We start from the raw sequence: 22256 nt of genomic DNA, 5'->3' as shown, positions 1-22256 counted from the left end.
CGAGACTCCCGCCCGGCCGTATATCTACAATGGCCCGGGTGGGAGGTAGTTAATAAGGGTCAGAAAAGTGTCAGAATTTCTTACCTCAATTGTTCTGGGACCAAGACTCAGAAATATTGAATCCAAAGCATTGGCTTGATAGCCTGAAAACTAACATTCATAAAGGTAAGCTCAACAATAAGAGACCCCTATACAGTTCTCACCAGTGTCACTTGACCACCTAAGGACCGAAAGGTTTTACCCCCTTAATGACCAGGCCATTTTTTTGCACTTTGGCACTGCGTGACTTTAACTGGTAATTGCCCAGTCATGCAAAACTGTACCCAAATAATGTATGTCCCTTGATTCCCACAAATAGAGCTTTCTTTTGGTAATATTTGATCACATCTGCATCTTTTTTTTCTCATTTATATCGCAAAAAATAAAGACTGAAAAGTCTGAGAAAAAAATACATTTTCAACTTTTTCTTATACAAAAAAATATCCAGTAAACTAAATTTTTGTAATACATTTAGGACAAAATGTATTTAGCTACATGTCTGTGATTAAATAGAAATCTTAATAAGCATATGTTTATTGGTTTGCGCAAAAGGTATAGCTTCTACAAACTATGGTGTATATACTGGAATTTACACAGCTTTTACTTTGACTGCCTATCTCATTTCTTAAAAAGCTAAAATGGCTGGGCAGTACAACCCCCCCCCCCCCCCCCAAGTTACCCATTTTTTGGAAAGTAGAAGGAAGGAATGTGTTGAGAAGCATGTTAAGCACATTGAATATTACAATTTGTTTTTGTCGCAGGTGTTTGAAAAAAGTGTTTTTTTTTTTTAAACAGTTTTCAATGAAATTATATATTGCTCATGCATTCTATGGGTATATGTGAAATTACACCCCAAAATACATTCTGCTACTTCTCCTGAGTATGGGAATTCCCCATGTGTGAGACTTTTTGGCAGTCTAGCCGCGTACAGGTCCCCTCCAGCATCCACCCACTTCTAATATTGGGAATACATGTAATGTTCTGGGCTGAACGAAAAAAAAAACATAGCAGATTCCTCCATTGGCTTAGGGGAGATCCGCCCTCTGTGTCTACCTCATCCTCTATGCTTTTGCTTTGCAAACGCTGTTGCTGTCAGGATGAACAAATCAGTGCTGAAGCTGATGGGCATACCTGCAAAGAAAACAATAGTTAGCAATGAAACACAGTAACAATAAAACTTTACACTATAATAGTATACAGTACAGTAAAACAGTAGAATGACGGTATCTGCAAAGCAAACTGTGGTTAACAATGAATGTCACTTTCCTCCTATCAGAAAGTGTTCTTTATTATCACATGGTACTGCAGCACAACTGATTGGCTCCTTATGCTGCTTCTCTCTCTCTCCTAGTCTGACCTCTGCTAGGCAATGTCTCAAAAGGCTAATAACGGGTCAAATTACATTTTTAAATTACATTTTTTTTTCTTTAAAGTATTGGTGTATGAAGGAATACAGAGCGGCATTAATTTGGATCTGTCTGAAGTTCTGCCCACAATAATACCACTGTCAAGCCAGCAGGTCAACAGTGATGTAGAGATCAGGAGGATCTACTAGGTGCTGCGAGGTACACAGGAGATTGATACCCCTGCATTTTTAAGACTTCTGGGGGACAATTTTTTAGTGGAGCAAAGTTTAGCAGTGGGGAGGCTGCAGGAGACCTATTTACACTGTCTTTTCGCATGCACAGTTGTTTGACATGTTAAATTTTCTTCACTGATTTTCAAGTAAATTACAATAATTACATACCATACTCTAATAAAAATACGTCATAACTTCTCTTTCAGGATATTTTTCCTATTGCCATTGTTAAATACTGGGGTTGTGTGAAGTTATGCGCGGTTGTGTCTCACAGGGTGCTGAAAAAGGCCAATAATTCTTACATCTACACGCATACCAAAGATTATTGCTTTATATGATATCATTAATAACTCAACAGCAAGACAACACGGTCCCCAATGGTTCCTGGTTTATCTCCCTGAGCAGACCTGTCTCCTATCTCCCTTTATGTCATTCCACCAAATTTATACTCGTGTCTTCTTCACAGTTAAATGCCCTTATCTCTACAAACTGGAAGAAAACCTAATCACCTTCTAGGAAGATAGTGCATGGATTTAAAAAGTTGCTATTTATCTCTTGCGTTGCAAAACAAAATGCTGGAAAACCTTCACAGCTTACCTCATACTCTCTGAAATTCAGAGCTTACGCTGGAACTATAATCTTTTTAATGTTTTTAAAATATTCATGTGAAAGCGCTCAATTTAAATGCATGTTAGCCGACTGAACATAATGGCCTGTCTTTTATGGAGTACGAAATGGTTACAACCCCTGTAAGGATTTTTTTTCTTTTTTGCGGTCTGTATCCTTTAGTTAGGTTTTTCCCTCTACTTCCTAGAACTCCAGGAGGCACATTAAGAAGTGAGAGTAAAGCCTGGTACACACCAGCCCAAAAAAAAACTGAGCTTGGGAGGAGCTCGCTGTACTAAGTGTGCAATGTTAGCACAGCGATCTCCCCGCTGAGCTATTGTGTTCTGACAGGGGGACTGACCGCCCCCCCCCCCCCCCCCAGAACACACTGGTCAGCGCTCCCAGCCATTGGCTGCTAGCGCTGATCAGATGCCTATAGGCTGCTTGTTTTCCAGCATGCCCATTTGACAGATGCTGATGTACACACTCAGGCCGAATGTCGGCTGGTTTCTGTTGAGCCGGCTGACATCGGCCAATATTTGGCTCGTGTGGGTTAAAGAGGTTGTAAACCTGAAAAAAAAAATTCTCTTCTTTTTGCAACCTGTAAGAGAAACACATAATGAGCTAGTATGCATAGCATACTAGCTCATTATGAAATACCTTAGAACGAGCCCCCACCGTGCCATCCGCTTACCTGTATGACGGGCGACATGTCCAGTCGCCCGTCTTCCGGGATCGCGGCATCCGGCCATCTGATTGGCCGGAGCCGCGGTGACGTCACTCCCGCGCACGCTCGCGGGAGCCTACGGTCACGGCACGGGTCTCTGAAGGAACGGCACGAGCGGCCGTTCCTTCAGAGCGCATGCGCCAGTGACGTCACTGGCTGCATGTAAGGGAAATATCTCCTAAACGGTGCATGTTTAGGAGATATTTACAGTACCTATAGGTAAGCCTTATCATAGGCTTACCTATAGGTACAAGTGTCAGAGGAGGGTTTACTTCCTCTTTAAGGCTGACTTCATTTTATTTTTAATTTTTTTTTTTCAATCATTCAGTGTGATAATAAAGGAAACAAAAAAAACAAGTGGATTTCTCCATCCACACATTCGAGGTGGATGGAGGAATCCTCCCTGCTATGTCGTTGTATTCTGACAGCGGTCCCTGGTATACTGGCCAAATTTCGATCCATTTATGGGCAGTTTAAATCTTATCTTACCAAAGTAAAGGGAAATCCTCTTTTAGCAAACTATCACTGGAACCGTTGTTCCTATTAGAAAATCTCCCCCTCGCTACTTAATAGCAGCTGTGAAATTTGGATTTCTTATTGCTTTCTGTTCTGATGATGAAGGTCAACAGGAAAAATGCTTAAGACAAATCTACCTAGTTTTAATCCTTAAAGTTGATCATCAGTAATAATCTATACTGCATGCTTACTTTGGTCAAGCCTGGCACAATGGAAGTGTCTTACACCTGATGGACCTTTGGGGAAACTGAAAATCAGTGGTGCTACTACAGTTCTAGCTGCAAACACCTGGGTCCTTCTTTCGTTCTGTGTGAGCAGTTTCCTCTCTGCACCTTCTTTTCTGAGAATACATGGCTTTAAGTAATTCGACAAGGTGGAGAATCATGACGTTGCCACCCCTACGCTATATCTTGTGCAATTGGAGAATGCCCTGTTTTCACTGAAAAAACTACAAGGTGTTAAGGGCTAGTTCACGCCACAAAAATGAACTCCAGATCCCTTCCGGATGCGTTTTTGGCACGTTCCAGGTGCGTTTGCAATGCGTTTCCAGGTGCATTCCAGATGCTTTTTTTTTCACTGTAATAGGGTCTGGTGCAGTTTTGATGCGTTCCTGCGCATTCCAGGGTGTTTTGGATGCGTTTTACTGTGTTCCATTACAGTCCAGTGCAGGAAAAATGCAGCATATTCTGCTTTTTTTCTGCCACTGGAAAGCCCTGGAAATGACTACAATAGTGGGAACTATGCCATTGGAAACCATATAATCTACTTCATGCATTTTTTTTATGCATAAAAAAAAAACACACTGGACTGCAGGTGGTATGAACTGGCCCTAAAATCCCCCTTCACCTTCTTTTCTGAGAATACATGGCTTTAAGTAATTCGACAAGGTGGAGAATCATGAGGTCTCCACCCCTACGCTCTATCTTGTGCAATCAGAGAATGCCCTGTTTTCACTGAAAAAAGTACAAGGTGTTAAGGGCTAGTTCACGCCACAAAAATGAACTCCAGATCCCTTCCGGATGCATTTTTGGCATGTTGCGGTGTGTTTTTGATGCGTTTCCGAATGCATTCCCGATGCTTTTTTTTTTTTATTGTACTAGGGTCAGGTGCATTTTTTATGCGTACCTGTGCATTCCAGGGCATTTTGGATGCGTTTTACTGCGTTCCAGTGCAGGAACAATGCAGCATATTCTTTTTTTTTTGGAACTCGAAAGCCTTGGCACTGACTACACTGGTGAGAACCATGCCATTGGAAACCATATAATCTACTTCATACATTTTTTATGCATAAAAAAACCACACTGGACTGCATGTGGAATGAATTCCCCCCCCCCCCCCCCCTTTGCACCTTTGTACCTTTGTATCCTGTGTGGAAAGGGAAAGCTGCTTGCACAGAACTCTAGGAGGACCTGAACAAGTTTCAATGTAGCATCTCTGGCTGTTAGAATAAGGGCCCTTTCACACGGGCGCTCCGTATGTCCGCAAATCATCCTATTTTTTTGCGGATGATTTGCGGACATAATGTAAGTCTATGGCATTGCGGATGTCAGCGGAATACCATCCGCTGACATCCGATTTTCCTCCTGTCAGTTCTGTTCCGTTTTTTGGAACAGAAAAAATCCTATTTTTGTTCCGTTCAAAAAACGGAAAGGAAGGAAAATCGGATGTCAGCGGTGTCATCCGCTGACATCCGCAATCCCCCATAGACTTACATTAGGTCCGCATATCATCCGCAAACGGATGGGATGATATGCGGACCTACGGAGCGGATGACAGAAATGTCATCCGCTCTGTGAAAAAAAAAAAAAAAAAAAGTCCCGCAGCGGACCTTTCACACGGAAAGCCCGTGTGAAAGAGCCCTAAATGTCTGCTTCTCCAATGTGGCTCATCAGGTGTGAGATATGTATACTTGGTGCCAATCTGGACCAATGTAATTACGTAATACAGATCATTCCTGGAGTTCAGCTTTAATGAAATAAACAAAGACACCTGGGAGTTCTTTCTGGAAGCCATGCTGATCGATCCCAGCCCATTGCACTACTTACCTATTTTTAAGTGCCTTTTCATTAAGTTCTACTCATCCCAGCGGCGTTGTGATGTGGTGGTTTGCGTTGCAACCTGCTGTGCTGAAGAAAAGTTGGTTAATGTTTCTGTTGGTTTCCATTAAAAATATGTCAATACATTGATTAATAAAGATTGCAAAGGTGCATCTTGGTTAAATTTTATTTTTTATATTTGCTTTTTAATGTCAGTGTCTTTTATTGTCTTTTCTGTGTTTGTTCGAAGACTTTATTTTTTTATTTTTTTATTTTTTTATTATTTAGGATTTTTATTAGAAACCATTATGATTGTTGCCAGGTCTCTCAGTCCACATGAGGTTAATTACTGTCAAGCAGATTTTTTCGACAGAAGGGGCCAAATGTGAATCTTTTGAAATACCCCCAACCCCCTTACACAGAAAAACGCTTTCATGCTCTTTTTTTGGAAAGCAATGAAAAGTGTGCCCCATCCCTTAGCGTTTGCTGTCAGAGGAACAAAGCTGTTTTATGCCATCTGGTGGACTGAAAATGTTTAAGATGTTACTCAATTTTGTGCTACAGATGGTTTGACTTTGCTGCTAGTCCAAAGCCCAGAGTCTGCTTTATGATTTGATGTTATTTTTGTGGTCTTCAGTTCTTTAAATATTTCTGAAATGTAATAACTGGCCATGATAATATCATAGGGATTTATAGTGCATTTATAAAGTATTCAGACCCCCTTCACTTTTTTCAATCTTATTTTGTAGCCTAATACTACAGTTGTGTATTTTTTTTCTCATTAATCTACACTCTGTACCCCAGAATTACAAAGTGAAAAGAGAATTTAGAAATGTCTGTGAATTTATTAAAAAGGAAAAAAACTGAAATATTACATTAGCATAAGTATTCAAACCCTTTGCAGCAACACTTGAAATTTAGCTGCAGTGCCTCCTATTTCTCTTGATCGTTGCCAAGATGTTTTTACAACTTAGAGTCCACCTGTAGTAAATTGCATTGATTGGATATGATTTGGAAAGGCACACCCCTCTTTATAAGGGCTCTTTCACACAGGTGGACCGTTCAGATCCGCCTGTCCGTTTTTTTTGCGGATCTGAACGGTCCCCCCATGCATCCCTATGGGGCATCGGATGTCAGCGGAGACATGTCCGCTGACATCCGATCCGTCAAATCTGGATGGATGGAAACCCTATTTTCCATCCGTCCAGCGGATCGGAAGGGATTGGATGAGAACGGACAGACGGTCCGTTCCCATCCGATTTCCCCCATAGAGATGCATAGGGAACTGACAGCTGTGTCTCCGCACACAGCGCGGAGACACAGCTGTCATCCTCCTGCTCAGCGGACAGACGGAGTGTGTGAAAGGGGCCTAAAAGGCCTCACAGCTGACAGGGCATACTGTATCATAGCTAAAGCCATGAGGTCAAAGGAACTGCCTGCAGTGCCCTGAGACAGGATTCTTTCCAGGCACAGATCAGGAGAAGGCTGCAAAAAATTTCTTAGATGCACTGAAGGTTCCCTTAAACATATTGGTCTCCATATTTCTCAAATGGAAGACGTTTGGCACAACCAGGACTATTCCAAAAGCTGATTGTCTGACCAAACTGATCAATTGGCGGAGAAGGGACTTAGTAAGAGAGGTGTCTAAGAACCCAATGGTCACTCTGACTGAGCTCCAGAGATCCTGTTTGGAGATGGGACAGTTCCAGAAGGATAACCATCACTCAGCCCTCCACCGATCTGGGCTTTTTTTTTTTTTTTTTGCAGAGTGGCTAGATGAAAACACACGAAAGCCGCTTGGACTTTGCAAAAAGCCAAAGGCAGCAAACAGCCAAAAACATTTTTTCAAAGGAATCTACTGATGTGAGGTGGCTAATGGTCAAATCAAAACCCCACTCTATATGCATGCTTCTGTATCAGAAGATGTGCTCTGGCTATTCTCAGTGGGAAAAGTAGATTGAACTGGATTTTCTCATTTGAGATTGTTTAATATAAGGCCAGTGTTAGGGGTATATATAGATGTCACATACCTTTACCTAATAGATTGTTTTTTGTATGCTACAGTTGTGCTGTAGAGCGATTGTGTTGCATTGAGGCACTTAACCACTATATTCTGTCTATAGGAAGTCCAAAGACTTGTGTAGATCAGTGGTCCCCAACCTCAGTCCTTAACCACTTTAAGAGTGGAAGGATTTGCCCCCTTAATGACAGGCCCTATTTAGCTATTCGGCACTGCGTTACTTTAACGGACAATTGCGTGGTTGTGTGACGCTGTACCCAAATAAAATTGACGCCCTTTTTTCCCCACAAATGGAGCTTTCTTTTGGTGGTATTTGATCACCTGTGCGATTTTTTTTTTTTTTTTTTTTTTTATAAACAAAAAGAGGGACAATTTTGGAGAAAAAAAAAAAGATTTTTCACATTCTGCTATATGACAAAAAAAAATGTAAAAATCAAAATTCTTTAACATTTTAGGCCAATTTGTTTTCTGCTACATATTTTTGGTAAAAAAAATCGCAATAAGCGTATTTTGATTGGTTTGCGCAAAAGTTATTGTGTTTACTAACTACGGGAATGATTTATGTCATTTTTAATGTTTTTTTTTTTTTACTAGTAATGGCGGCGATCTGCTTTTTTTTTTTTTGCGGAACTGCGACATTGCGGCGGTCAAATCGGACCCCTAACTGACATTTTTGACACTTTTGGGGGGACCAGTGACATTACTACAATAATCGGTGCTAAAAATATGCATTGTTGCTGTAATAATGACACTGGCAGGGAAGGGGTTAACAGTATAGGTGATCAAGGGGTTAAATGTGACCCTAGGGGAGTGATTCTAACTGTGGGGGGGGATGCCTGAGATGACCAGAGACATATGATCCTATATAGCAGGATCACATGAGCTCTGTGATCATTTCAGGGAGGACGGTCGGCTGTGTTTTCAACAGCCGACCGTCCTCCTCTCTCTGCGGGGAGCTATTGCGGGCATCAGGCTGCAATCGGAGCTGCCTGACACATGCATTGGCTTCCCCACTGACGATCGGGGGCGGGAGCGCGCCGTTGGCGGCACGCGCTCGCCCCCTAGCTCCTCCCAGGCTAGCGACGTAGATCTATGTTGTTTTGCCTGTAAGAGCCAGCCTGACGCAGTAAATATACAGGAGCTGGTCGGCAACTGTTAAGTACCCACAACAGGCTTTTAAGATTTCCTTCACCTTGCGCAGGTGTTTTTACTTTAGTGGCATTCATGACAGCTATTTTAGCTAAGGGAAATTTCAAAAACATGACCTGCCTATGTCCATAGAAGGAAAGGCAATTATTCAACTTTGGTCAAAGCTGCACAGTTTGTTTTTATCTACAGGTGCCCCTTACCTGCATAGGCAGTTGCTTCTTTGTAAATGTGAACTAACCTTTTTAAAGTGGTACTAAACTCTTTAAAAAAAAAAACAATTCTTCCTGCAAGGCAATATAATTTGCAAGTACGCGCATTCCTTCCGGGTTTGCAGGCTGCAGCTGCTTAAAATGCTCATCCGTGATAATGTCACTTGCGCTTGCACGTTGGAGTCTCGGCCATGGCACGTGTATGCCGTTCCATCATAGCGCATGCGCTGGTGATGTCACCGACTGGTGCTCACTAGAATATCCCCTAAACTGTGTACATTTAGGAGATATTTCTTTTACCCACAGGTAGACTTTATTATATGTAAAAGGAGCAAGTAAGACAAGGCTCAACGGGGGGCTAACACACCTGCTCAACCGGCGGAAGTGATGACTAGAGCGGAGCGTCCCGCGTCATCCGGCTGATTGGTGCCTCCGCCCCTTCGGTTGAGTCAAATAGCGGTGACCGTTCCCGCGTGGCCACGCCCTCTGTTGAAGTCACTTGCTGATGAAATGCGTCAGAGCGTGGTCACGCGGTACGACCAGCGTCTGACGCCGAACCCGATGCTCGCTTCAGCCCGGTACCAGCGGCGAACCATCACTACGGGGACCGGCCTCTACACACAGGTTAAGCCTCAATACTGATATGCTTGCTTTGTTTTATGTCTTGTAAGTGCAATTGCTACAGGGGATGTTTATTTTGGGAAATAATGGAGTCTTTTAGCCATGCAGTACTGCCCTATGTGAGTTATTATCTTCACATGTACCGCCTCTGAATCCTTGGAACTCCCTGGGGGTCCGCCACATGTATTGATTCGATCGAGACCTATCAGGTGCCATTTGTTCTGGTGGAAATCCTGTGGAGATTGAAGGATTGTTTCTTAGCCTGAGATAGGCTTATGTTGCGGGCTCAGTTCTGACCAGATTTCTGGTGAGTGCTTTTCTATAAGGGGGAGCACCTTGGTGAGGTGGAGGGTCCGGTGTGGTGAACATCAGAAGCATCTACTCACGGTGTATGACTGCCGGTAGTGGACTCTATTGGGGCACTTTGCATGAACGTGAATATATGGACTGTATTCCCTTTCCCAGTGGACTGCACTGTATTTGAGCGCTGCTAGTGCGTTTTTAGTGTACTTTTGATTAATTGCCACTTTATATGCACCTTTTACATAAGACTTTATTATATGCTTACCTGAAGGTAAAGCTAAAGAGAGGGTTTGCTACCACTTTAAGATCGGTTTAAGATGCTTCTGAGTCTCTTCACAGGTAAGTCAGAACACCTCCTAAGCTGCATTAGCTGCTTTCACATTTATATTAAAGCGGAGTTCCGGTCACAAAATCATGCCTGTAGATTTTATGGCATCCGCTTCCTTATCCTTACCTGAGCAAGAATTGGATATTCCCGCCTTTTTTTTTTGCTTACTTACCTTATTAGAGAGGATAATATACTCACCTTACCATCCACTTCCTCTTTCCTCGGCTGCGGCCCGCGCCGTCACTTCCGCTTTGCAATGATTCCTGGGAGCTGAACGTCATCGCTCCCAGGAATCAATGCGCCTTCACCGGCCCCGACGTCAGTTCCGGTTTAGGTGAGTCATACCTTGCTGAACAGCTTCTGGGCATGCCCAGAAGCTGTGCAGGGATGACGCTGCAGACCCGGAAGTGACGGCGGGGCCGGCGCAGTGCATTGTGGAACGGAAGAGGACGCAGAAGAGGATCGCGCTGGCTTCAGCTGCCCACACCTGAGATGGCAGCGCTGGAGAAGAAATTTTTAAAGTAAGTATTTCTTCTAAAAGGTAAGTGCGAATGGGGACAGATCAGAGGCTATCCATTGTGGAATGTACTAGCCCTGACTGTCCTGGGGGTATGTTCATTGACATTTTTTTTTCTGTGGCCGGAACTCCGCTTTAACCTGCATGAGAAGAAAAGCATTTCTGAAGCAAGAAGCCTTGAAGACAAATGATATGTTGCCGGAGGTGCAGAATAATGTTGTGCCCATAGCAGCCAATGAGAAATTGGCTCACTTAACTATTGTTCCATATTTAGTACACTCCTATCCAAATGTTGAGGTTTTTTTTTTAAACCATCCAACAATGAATATTTGCAAAATTGTAACATTTATACATTTCTGCTTTTATAAATCAGTAAAATTGTGCTACACTTTAGGTAGTCTTTGCCAAAAAAAAAGTGGTTTGTAACATGTATTATGTATGCGTAAACCTTTTGTATGCTGTTGAGACTAATGTGGATTAGTTTTGTATTTAGTATGTTGTTCTAAGGTTTCTTTGCTGTTTACTGGGCTTTTTCTTCAATGTTCTTATGACCGGTTTTATTTTGGCCGTGAACCATAAAACATGTCTCATTGGCAGTTTCACTCCAATAGCACAGATGAAAAAAGCATGTGGTTGTATTTTACGAAGTCTGTGTATTTCTTTAGCCCTGTTCTGCATTGTGCATGAGCTACATAAGGGGGCTGTGAATGGAGTCCAACATGCTAGTCATGTTTTCCTTTTAGAAGCTGGCTAAAGCACAAGCAGTGCAGGATAAACTCTTGATCTGCTTTATAGCTTACAATCCATATTTACCCTGCATCCTATGAAATTCTATCTATCATTGGTGCCAATTTTTAAAACACGAAGGAAGAAATGTTACATCTAGTATATTCAGGGTTTACTTTGTGCCTGCTGTAGAAATGTTCTTAAAGTGATTGTAAACTTTTATTTTTTTTTTAAATCGCAAACGATATACTTACCAGCTCTGTACAGTGGTTTTGCACTGAGCAGCCCTGATCCTCTTGTTCTGGGGTCCCATGCTAGCTCTTCTGGCTCCTCACTCCACTGAGTGCCCCCATTGCAAGATGCTTGCTTTGAGGGTACTTATGCGGGCTTGTGTCCATAAACACATGGATAGCAGCTCGGGAATAGTGAAGTGATACAAAACGTAATATCTGCGGGGAAGAAAGTACAATTTTTTGGAGTGAGGCCGGATGGGCCTTCCTAAAGAGATATATTTTCAGTGATCACCTAAATGCGAGATAAGCTGCAACATTGAAAAGTTTGCAGGATTGCCCAAAGCAAAGTCGCTGGGAAGTCTGGACTCTATGTAATTAAAATATCTTGTTTTGGTGGACTGACCATTAAAAGTAAGCCACAATGGCCATTGAAAGTAAGCCACAATGACCATTGAAAGTAAGCCACAATGCAGACTGATCACTGTAGATGTATAGCTGGTGCAAACGTGGTTATAGCTTTGGTGTTCGGGGTTTTCAGCCATATCAGTCACTGCAGCACCGAAATGTGCTATGAGAAGACAGAAGGCTTATATCTGCATTGGACTAGGCTTGCCTCTACTCCCCATTTATCCAAAGCTTTAAAAAGTTTTTTCTCAGAATGACACTTTTTTCTTCAAAACTGTTGGGGGATGGCAACAGGTCAGCCTGTTTATGGCTGTTTCAGTTAGCACCTTTTACGGTGATACTGACTTTATTAGGCTGTTTAGGATTGATGAAAAATGTGTTAAGATATTTGCATTGGCAAGTATGCCAGCTTATGGCTTGTTGTCCTTACAGATTCATACAGTGATAATAAAAAATTCTTAATTTTTTTTTTTTTTTGGGACAGCCATGCATTGTTCTTGCCTTATGCCAGGGGTATTCAATTAAAATTCAGAGGCCCTGTCAGAAAAATGGTATTACAGCAGAGGTCTGAATCACATGCTTGTGTATTGACTCAGATCCTTCACATCACAGCACCTTACCTCTTAATAGCTCAATCACATTCTTACGTTAGTGTCCTCAGCCCCCCCTGCATATCACTACCCCCCCCCCCCTTGGATTACACTCCCTCATTTCAAGGTACAGTCCCCCCTTCACAGTAGTCTTCTGAACCTCCTTCGCATCACCCCCACATTCTCTTAGCCTTGTCCTGCCACCTTCACTCTCCTACCTCACAGGGGCAAACGGAGTGGAGGGTGGGAGGCACTGGACAGAGTGCGAGAAATGCTGGAGCTAACTTTCATATTACTGATCTGGTGATTGTTTGCTAGGACCTCTTGCATCACAGCAACCAATGAACTGACTGTTAACTTGGGCAGCTCCCAAATCAACCCTTCGTTCAGTACTGCTGTGCCTACTGCCTTCCTCTCTACTGTGAAAATGTGGGGGAAAGAGCAAGCTCCTGTGGCAACCACATGGTCTGGATGGGGACAATGTCTCAGTCCAGATCCGGTCCACAGTCCGCCATTTAGTGATGCCTGCCTTATGCATTCTTCAAAATGTAAATTGCTGCTTCAGTTGAAACGTTATTCAGTCCTTGGATTATTCTGTGAGAGTTCTTTTTGAAGCTGTGCAACACCTGAAGTCTGCTGTCTGTTAGAAGAACAAAAATTAGATAATAGTTACCATGACTTTAATGCCCACACGCAGGGCTTGGTACAGGTAACATGTTCTCCTTGATATTTTTTCTTCTCATCTAAGCTTTGATCTTTTTCTAACTCAAAGGCAATATGTGTTCCTAGTCTGGGCGATCTTCCTGACAGTGAATGTTGTGTCCTGGAATGTTGTATACCCAAGTGTATTACTGTGTATGACAAATTTCACTTAGTTTTTTTCTGGTCTGGTCTCTGTCTTTCCATAATTTTCTTCTTACAAGAAAAAATGATCACATTAGAGCAATTTTGACTAGTTTGCCTGTCCAGCTGCTTCAACTCATTTTCCATTGTAGCATATGTGACAGTGGAATGATTTGAGTGAGGCAGACTGCAGTGATCCTTGTAAAGTGTATTACCGTACTTCTCAGGATGATTGGACAGGGAGTAATCAATGGGAACATTCCAGGGCTCTTAACATGTTAATTGTGATGGTCTTCAATGACTGCATTTAGGTACCTAGTTACAGAATGTAAATACAAAAAAAAAAATTGCAAGCAGGAATGTATGTATGAATGGAGGGATTACCTTAAGTATTAAAAAAAAAAAAAAAAAATTATACCGAGATTTACCTGTCTAAGGCCGGCCGGCCAAACCATGTGTGGGCACGCTGAATGTACCAAGTTGATCGATCAACCTGGGTACAAGCAGCTTGCCAGATTTGCTTGAGATTATTCCATAGCAGCTGGTATGTCTCCCGAATCCTGGGAATCCGAAAGGAAGACCGGGTGAAGATGGAAGCCTTCGCAACAGTGACAGCGCGTTGCTGGAGGGCTTAATTTCAAGCGAAGTCTCTCATAATGTGCTAGCATACTAGCACGTTATGATATTACCTTGCAGGAAAGAAATTTGCACTGTCTATGGATGGATTAACCTTTTCTATTCAGATAGACCAATGCCCACCCCATGTCTTTGGTAGTGCAGGGACTCCTATGCTTTTTAGTGCAACTTACATTATAGACTGAAGATGTACAAACACATTTAACACCTTCATTTCCACTTCTTGCTGCATACCTACCAACTTTGTCACATGAAAAAGATGGTCACTTTTTAGCTTAAGGAAGTACACACGTATCCCTGACAGTTTGGTTCTATGGAGCATTAAAAAGGAATATGCCAAAAGCATAAATCCATATTTTTTCATTACTTTTACCATCTAAGGGACTTCTAAGCAGGCCAATGATTGCCTGAGCATCAGTAACCATCTGTTTGGGAGAAGTGTGGGTTGCTTATGGTCAGCTTTGATTATTTTAAGTGTTTATTACCTTTATTTTGTTAAGCCCCATAGGATGTTTTAACTCCTTTTTATCTTTTGTTGTCCTTTACTGCCACATGTGCCTATATTTTGTTAGGAAACACGTTTCTACCTTCCTACTCCATTGCTCTATGCTGGCAGAGCAAATTAAAAGCCTCACCAATTCAGCAAAAGTGTCTACACATTTGGCTTCTATTACAGACATAGTAGTGTCAGACCAGTTCTATTACTGAGTGCACGAGATCTAGCCCTGTTGCCCACTAGACTGTACAGAAACATTAAGATTCCCTATGCAAATTCAGTAAGAGAAAAGTGAAGTTACGACTATGAAAATGGAGGTTGTTTAACTGCAAATCTAGTTCAGTGACTAGATTTGAGTGTTGAACTTCATACTCACATGAAGTATACACATAACTCATACACATACATTTTTTTTTTTTTTAATAAAAATGAACATTTATCAGATGTCAACATGGCTGCTGTTCTGAGTATAAATGCAAATAAGAAAGGGAACCATATTCAAGACCTCGTGCCTTTTATAATACACGGGCATTTAAAGAAAAGGAGGGTTACTACCAGGGATTTTACCTGGAAATCTGGACCCTACATGTTTGTTAAGAATGGTATTTTACATTCAAGTCAATGTGTGAGTCAGGTTTATAAAATACATTGATATATACAGTAGTAGTTGTAGAATATTTCTTTAGTTTGTTATTCCACTTTGAAGATGTTAAGTATATTGGTTTTAATATACAATAATTTGTTAGGGGTTTCCCTGTTGCTTCTATTGCAATGTGTCTGTTTTTCATTGTTCATAAAAATGACAGGTTGTATTTTCTTCCATCAACAGCTTGTAGCGATTTATGAAGAACAAGATCCACATCATGGGGGAGACGGCACAAGTGCCAGTTCCACTGGCACTCAGAGCCCCGAGATATTTGGCAGTGAGCTTGGAACGAACAGCATGTCTGCCTTCCAACCTTACCAGGCAACAAGTGAAATCGAGGTTACCCCTTCAGTCCTGCGAGCAAGTAAGTGATCTTCAGGTTTGCTCAATGAAATCTGGAGTTAGATGCCTAAACTATAAATAAACGCTATTAAATATATTTACAATCAAAGTAGAAAATGTCCCCAAAAAAAAGTGAGAGGAAATCTCCCCCAGTTGACGGAAAATCCCCTTTTAGACGACTGTCACGGGAACAGATGTCCCCATTGGAAGATTTCTTCTTGCGCGCTGTGTTGTAACCATTTTACAATTTTACCAAGCTTACCAAGCATTTTTAAAGACTAAAATATTACTTTGAGTGGATTAAGCCTTAAAACTAAACTGTCATTATGCTTAAAGGAAACCTTTCAAGTGAGAAGCTTGAAAGGCTGTCTTTGTTGCAATCACATTCTAAAAAATGGCAGGCTTGGAATTACATAACTTCCTTCTTTGTTCATGGGAGTTAATTCATCCTGCCACTAGGGTGTGCCAAGTTTGTACACTGAGCTGCTTTACATGCCAAACAAGTTTGCAAGAAGGCAGGTAAGAAGCTTTTATTGCAGAAGAGACAGTATGTCTCTTCTGCATCCAAAAAACCTTCTCTCTAGTCTTTTTATTTTCCAGGTAAATATTTCCTTTAAGGGTGTTGAGCCTATCTGGATTTCAAAGGAAAATGCCATTGTCATGGTTACCGCACGCCCACAGTGACTAGCTAACCAGGACGTGGTTCTGTGACTGGGGAATAAGAGGGAACTTATACTGAGCGATAAGACTGGGTGTGGTACTTTTACAGCCTGCTCTGCCTTTGGTCATCACTAGAGGGAGACTCCACTCCAGTCAAGCTGGCTGACCACACAGGCAGATACGAATCTTGCAAACAATCTGGTGCACTCTTAAGGGTTGGGGAGCATTCTAGCAATTATTACACACTACTAGGAATTCTCCAGCTATCTTACAAGCTAGAACCCCAGTGTTAATTACTTTTCCCACTGTCCACACACCAGACACACAACAAACGATAGCCTGCCACCACCCAACAGTTTGTCCGCAGACTTGTCTGCTATGCCACCACACACATACAGATCTTCGTCTGGCAGATCGGCTAGTTTACAATCTGCATGCAATCTGACACTCTGTGCAATTGCATACCGATTGGCACGTAGCTTAGACCAAGCAATTAGGCACTAAAATGCAACAATCTATCCAGAGATGAGTCCTAGCTTAGTACAAAGAAGTCATTAATTTTATAATTTAATATCCCAAAAGTGGGCAGTGCTATGAAAATAAAACAGAATAAAAACCAAAATAAACTTTACCAAAGCTTATCCCATGGTAGAAGTATACCGGAAACTGTGTGGGGACTCCCCAGTTTTGAACTGGCTTCATCATAGTACAACATCGATATCTCAGGTTCTCCAACTTATTGGAATATGGATGTGGGTGGAACTTTGCCACCTGGCCAATTAACCCCGGGTATTGTCCCGCAATCAGGCGCCATATAATGGTTTTGGGTGTTTCTCTATGATTCTACACATGCTACAAATACAGATTTACATGTACACATAGTCCAACCCATATACCATCAGAAATAATTATTTTCATCTCTCTGCCACTAATATTTTACCTATTATGAGAGATAAAATACATTCCTTAGATCTGGTGATACTAATCAAAGTTTGCAGACCTTCTGGGGCCTTCTCCTGCCCCCTGCGCATCCTTGTAGTCAAGATGACGAGCAGTTTTCTTTTGAGGCTTCAGGAAAGTTGGAAATTTTTGATTATTCGGATGGCAGACTTTTATTGGCATCTAGGTGTCAACTCTGTCCTAGAATCTGGTCCTGTCCTTTTCAAATGCTAATGAAAGAACGTATGTGTGTGACTGATTGTGGAATACTGTACCATTTTAATAACCCAGAAATGCATTACATGTACAATTATACTACTTCCACAGATTCCATCACATCTCACTAAGGCCAAATTATCCTACTCTTAAATTTGTTACAGCTATTTAAAAAAAATGTCAGACTCTCTAATTCCATTTGAAATTGCAATGGGGTATACCAATGCTAGAATGCGGTTTTTGTATCCTGCTTGGAAACCAGCATATGTAAGGTTGGTTAACCCAGAAGATATTCAGAGTATATTGTGTTTGATCATCAGGATGATGGGATTCCGGCTTAGCTAAATTCATTTTGTAATTATAGATTTGAGGACTGATTATCCAGACAGTAAAGCACCTGAGCACCTATCTATTCGCTCTGATCAAACAAGTCAGGCTACTGTGGCTGGAGATGTTATGTCCTCTTGGAGTTTTTAGCAATGCAAATGAGAATTTTATAGCTAAACACAACCTTGAAGGTCTGTTTTTTTTCTCCATTCAAAGACTATTGGTTAATTTAGCATGGCACAAAAGCAAGAGTATTTTAAAGACCTTCAAATAAAGGCTAAGCTCTAACGAGCAGGGCCCTCTGATTCCTCCTGTGTTAAAGTGTATTGTATTTGTACTGTCTACCCTCAAGTTGTAAAGTGCTGCGTAAACTGTCGGCGCTATATAAATCCTGTATAATAATAATGATAATACACAACCTGCATAATTTAGTTTGAAAAAAAAAAACAGGCTGTAGAATGCACCTTAGTTGAGTAAATAGGGGTGTTTTTCTGTTATTTAGGTTTTCTACCTAGATTGATGTGACTGATTTGAAGCTAACATAATTCTAGCTGTGTGCAGGACTTGTACAATGTGGGTTGAGAGGGCTGTAGCTTGGCCAATGCAGATTCCCATTGCTTAGAATTATTTAAGTATTGACAAAACATACATCTGTGTATCCAGCTGGTCTCCCAATGAAGTCAAGGACTAGATCCCGATCAGACCTTCAAACTTCTGAGTAGTGGCTGTAGCTGGGTTGAATTTTAAAAATATCACGCAGGTAAATTTTATTTGGTTAATCTTTCATAGTATTTGACAGCCATACCCTTGTACCGGGTTAGCCATTGATAAATGTACAGTGCATTCGAAAAATACGGTGTTCACAGTGCTTCACTTTTTCCATACTTTTGTTATTTTACAGCCTTATTCCGAAATTGATTCAATTCATTATTTTCCTTAAAACACTACAAACAATACCCCATTATATCAATGTGAAAGAAGTTTGTTTGAAATCTTTGCAAATTTATAAAAAAAAAAAAAAATCACATGTACATAAGTATTCACAGACTTTGCCATGGCACTCAAAATTCAGCTCAGGTGCATCCTGTTTCCACTGATCATCCTTGATGTTTCTACAACTTGGAGTCCACCTTTGGTAAATTCAGTTGATAGGACATGATTTGGAAAGGCACACATCCTGTCTATATAATGTCCCACGGTTAACAGTGCATGTCAGTGCACAAACGAGCCATAAAGTCCAGGGAATTGTCTGTAGACCTCCGAGACAGGATTGTATCAAGGCACAGATCTGGGGAAGGGTACAGAAACCTTTCTGCAGCATTGAAGGTCCCAATGAGCACATGAGCCTCCATAATTTGTGAATGGAAGAAATTTGTAATCACCAGGACTCTTCGTAGACCGGGCTGCCTGACCAAACTGAGCGGAGAAGGGCCGAAGTCCGGGAGGTGACCAGGAAACATAATGGCCACTTGGAAAGAGCTTCAGCTTTTCTCTGTGGAGAGAGGAGAACCTTCCAGAAGAACAACTTTTCTCTGTGGAGAGAGGAGAACCTTCCAGAAGAACTATCTCTGCAGCACCACCAATCAAGCCTGTATGGTAGAGTGGCCAGACGGAAGCCACTCCTCTGTAAAAGGCACATGACAGCCCACCTGGAGTTTGCCAAAAGGCACCTGAGGAACTCTGACCATGAGAAATAAAATTCTCTGGTATGATGAAACAAAGATTTAACTCTTTGGCCTGAATGGCAAGCGTCATGTCTGAAGGAAACCAGACACCGCTCATCACCTGGCCAATACTATCCCTATAGTGAAGCATGGTGGTGGTAGCAGCATCATGCTGTGGGGATGTTTTTCAGCGGCAGGAACTGGGAGACTAGTCAGGATTGAGGGAAAAATGAATGCACCAATGTACAGAGACATCCTTTATTAAAACCTGCTCAAGAGTGCTCTGGACCTAAGACTGGGGCATAGGTTCATCTTCCAACAGGACAATGAACCTAAGAATACAGCCAGGATAATAAAGGAATGGCTACAGGATAACTCTGTGAAAATCCATGAGTGGCACAGCCTTGAACCTGATTGAACACCTCTGGAGAGATCTGATAATGACTGTGCACCGACGCTCCAAATCCAACCTAGTGGAGACTGAGAGGTCCTGCAAAGAAGAATGGGAGAAACTGCCCAAAAAAAAGGTGTGCCAAGGTTGTAGCAGACTTGAGGCTGTAATTGGTGCAAAAGGTGCTTAAACAAAGTATTGAACAAAGGCTGTAAAAATTTATATACATGTGATTTTTTTTTTTTAATGTGCAAAGATTACAATTTTTTTCACATTGTCATTATGGGGTATTGTTTTACAATTTTAAAGAAAAAAATGAATTTAATCCATTTTGGAAAAAAATACTTTTTTCCCAGGTATTTTGGGCCACTGAAAAGTAGTGTTCACTGAACACTTTTTTGTCAGTTAAATAATAAAGTGTAGAGTGTGGATGTAAATACTTGCCTTCCCCCCATTTCTAGAAGCCTTAACTGTGCAGCCCTGCCTGATTTCGCACAGCCTTTCTCATTAAAACATCCTCACCAGCTTTTCCTTTTGTGCACGTGTGGCAGTCCCACCTATTCCTGTGGTTTAACTGTTATCTAGCCATCCTGTAGAACATGGGTCTCCAAACTTTCTAAAAGAAGGGCCAGTTTATTGCTGATAGGTACCCTGAGCCTTGAGGGAATCCTTTAGTGGTGCCAAAAGATCGATTTTGTACTGCAAGGTCTTCCTTTCCTTATGGAGCCTCAGGGTCACATCTCACCCACTGACCCTCCTCATGGAGGTGGCAGGTCCCTCAGAAACCCAGCTTCCCATGGTTGCACTGATGGCGGTCCTGCAGTCCTTTGTGTCCTGGGTGGAAGTGGTGTGTGAGCATAGGCCCAGGAGGAAGCACCCCCTGCCTTCCCCTGCTCAGGCTGACTCATCCGATTCTGAGCCTGATGCCGCCATGGACACGGCCCGTCCAGGGGTATTTAATATCACACCCCCTGATCCATCTGATAGTGAGGATGATTCCTCCATGGTCGCAGCAGCGAACGAAAAAGCCCCGGTAGACACACTTATCACTGCAGTGTGTGAGACTTAAAAAAATGGAGGATGTGGTTGATGTAGCCAGGGATGTGGCTGTGTCGTTTGGTATGCACAAGTCGCATCGTACTCCAAAGGTGTTTCCTTATGTGCCTTATTTTGACATGTTTTCTTGTAAGGAATGTGATCAACCAAAAGTACCCTTTGTGGTCCCCAAACGTTTTTGCTGTACATTAACCTTTTGAGGAGTCACTTTTTTAAAAAGTGGGCTAGTCCACCAGTGGTGTACCATCCTGTTTCCAGGTTGAATAAAGCAACTATGATCCCAGAAGAGGAGTCCCAGTCCAGCTGACAAGGAAGCGGAGGCTGTGGCACGCAGCATGTTTACTATGGCTGATTCGGCATTGCAGTCAGTCTTTCCTTCAGCCCTGGTGTCTGACCCCAACTGAATGGGCCAAGCTTTTGCGCCAAGGCCCTGGGGGGTGAGCAGGTCCCCGCTGCTTATGTTGATTCAGTGGACCAGTTGGACCATGGGCTGCAGTTTTTGTGATGTAGCTTTGGATACAGTTTCTGTGCTGTCCAAACTTTGTTTCATCGGTGGTGATTAGGCGTCTGCTGTGGCTTAGGAATTGTTCTGCAGACCAAGCCTCCAAGAAAGCTTTCATTGATCTGCCCTTTAAAGGCGATCGCTTGTTTGGGGCTACCCTGGATGACATCATTAAGAGTATCACAGAGGGGGGGTGGGGGGTAGAGTGCAGGGTTAAGGAGCCTCGTCGCAGACAGGGCTCCTTTGACCCGGTTAAGGCTCCTGTGTCCTGGTTAGGGGCTCTTATGTTTAGCTTTGGATTATTTTCCCCACCCCTCATTCTCCTTTTGGCACTGCTTTTGGACGTCCCAGTAGTTATGATTTCTGGAGCGCGGAGTCTGTTGAACGGAAGAGAAAATGTGATTTTTGTACTTGCCGTACAATCAATTTCTCTGAGTTCATCGATGGACACAGCTCCCACCCCTCTATGGAGTTCTGATACTTCTAATACTGCTTGCTGCTAAACTGATTATCTAGAGCAGAGAGGGGGGATTATATACCATCTGGGGATGGCCCATGGGCCTAGCCAGGTGTTTTTTGTTCTATCTAGTCCTACTCCTGGAGGAGGCAATATAACCCAGTAGTTATGATTGATGGCGTGCTGTGTCGCTGAACTGAGAGAAATGGATTGTATAGTAAGTACAGAAATCCCGTTATTTAAGTTAGATCTACAGATGGAGCCAGCCCTTTGTATACTGGGACACTTAGAGCAGAATGTGAGACCAAACGAATTGCAGTGTTGAGATGTCTATATTAAGCTAGAAAGAGAATTACATCAAAGTGGCTAAAGCCTAGACCACCCTTGATAATGGAGAGGCAGAAAAGGATTAATAGTAAGGGAAAAAATATGCTATAGAAGGAGGGGCAATATAATTAGATTTGAAAAGATATGGAA

The 22256-nt window shown here is 42.2% G+C and overlaps 1 protein-coding gene across 9 annotated transcripts in view; it reads left to right on the top strand.

Annotated features, from left to right (window-relative positions):
- Positions 1-22256, top strand: part of PARD3 (par-3 family cell polarity regulator) — a 901610-nt gene that overhangs the window by 248873 nt on the left and 630481 nt on the right. For all 9 annotated transcript variants that reach the window (XM_082258262.1, XM_082258264.1, XM_082258261.1 and 6 more), the window contains exon 3: positions 15409-15589. In XM_082258262.1, the coding sequence (XP_082114388.1) occupies positions 15409-15589 (181 nt within the window). The remainder of the gene's footprint in view (positions 1-15408; positions 15590-22256) is intronic.

Source organism: Pelophylax lessonae (assembly GCF_965119305.1).
Source record: "Pelophylax lessonae genome assembly, chromosome: 5".
Classification (NCBI taxonomy): domain Eukaryota; kingdom Metazoa; phylum Chordata; class Amphibia; order Anura; family Ranidae; genus Pelophylax; species Pelophylax lessonae.
This window is presented reverse-complemented; position numbering and strand designations above follow the sequence as displayed.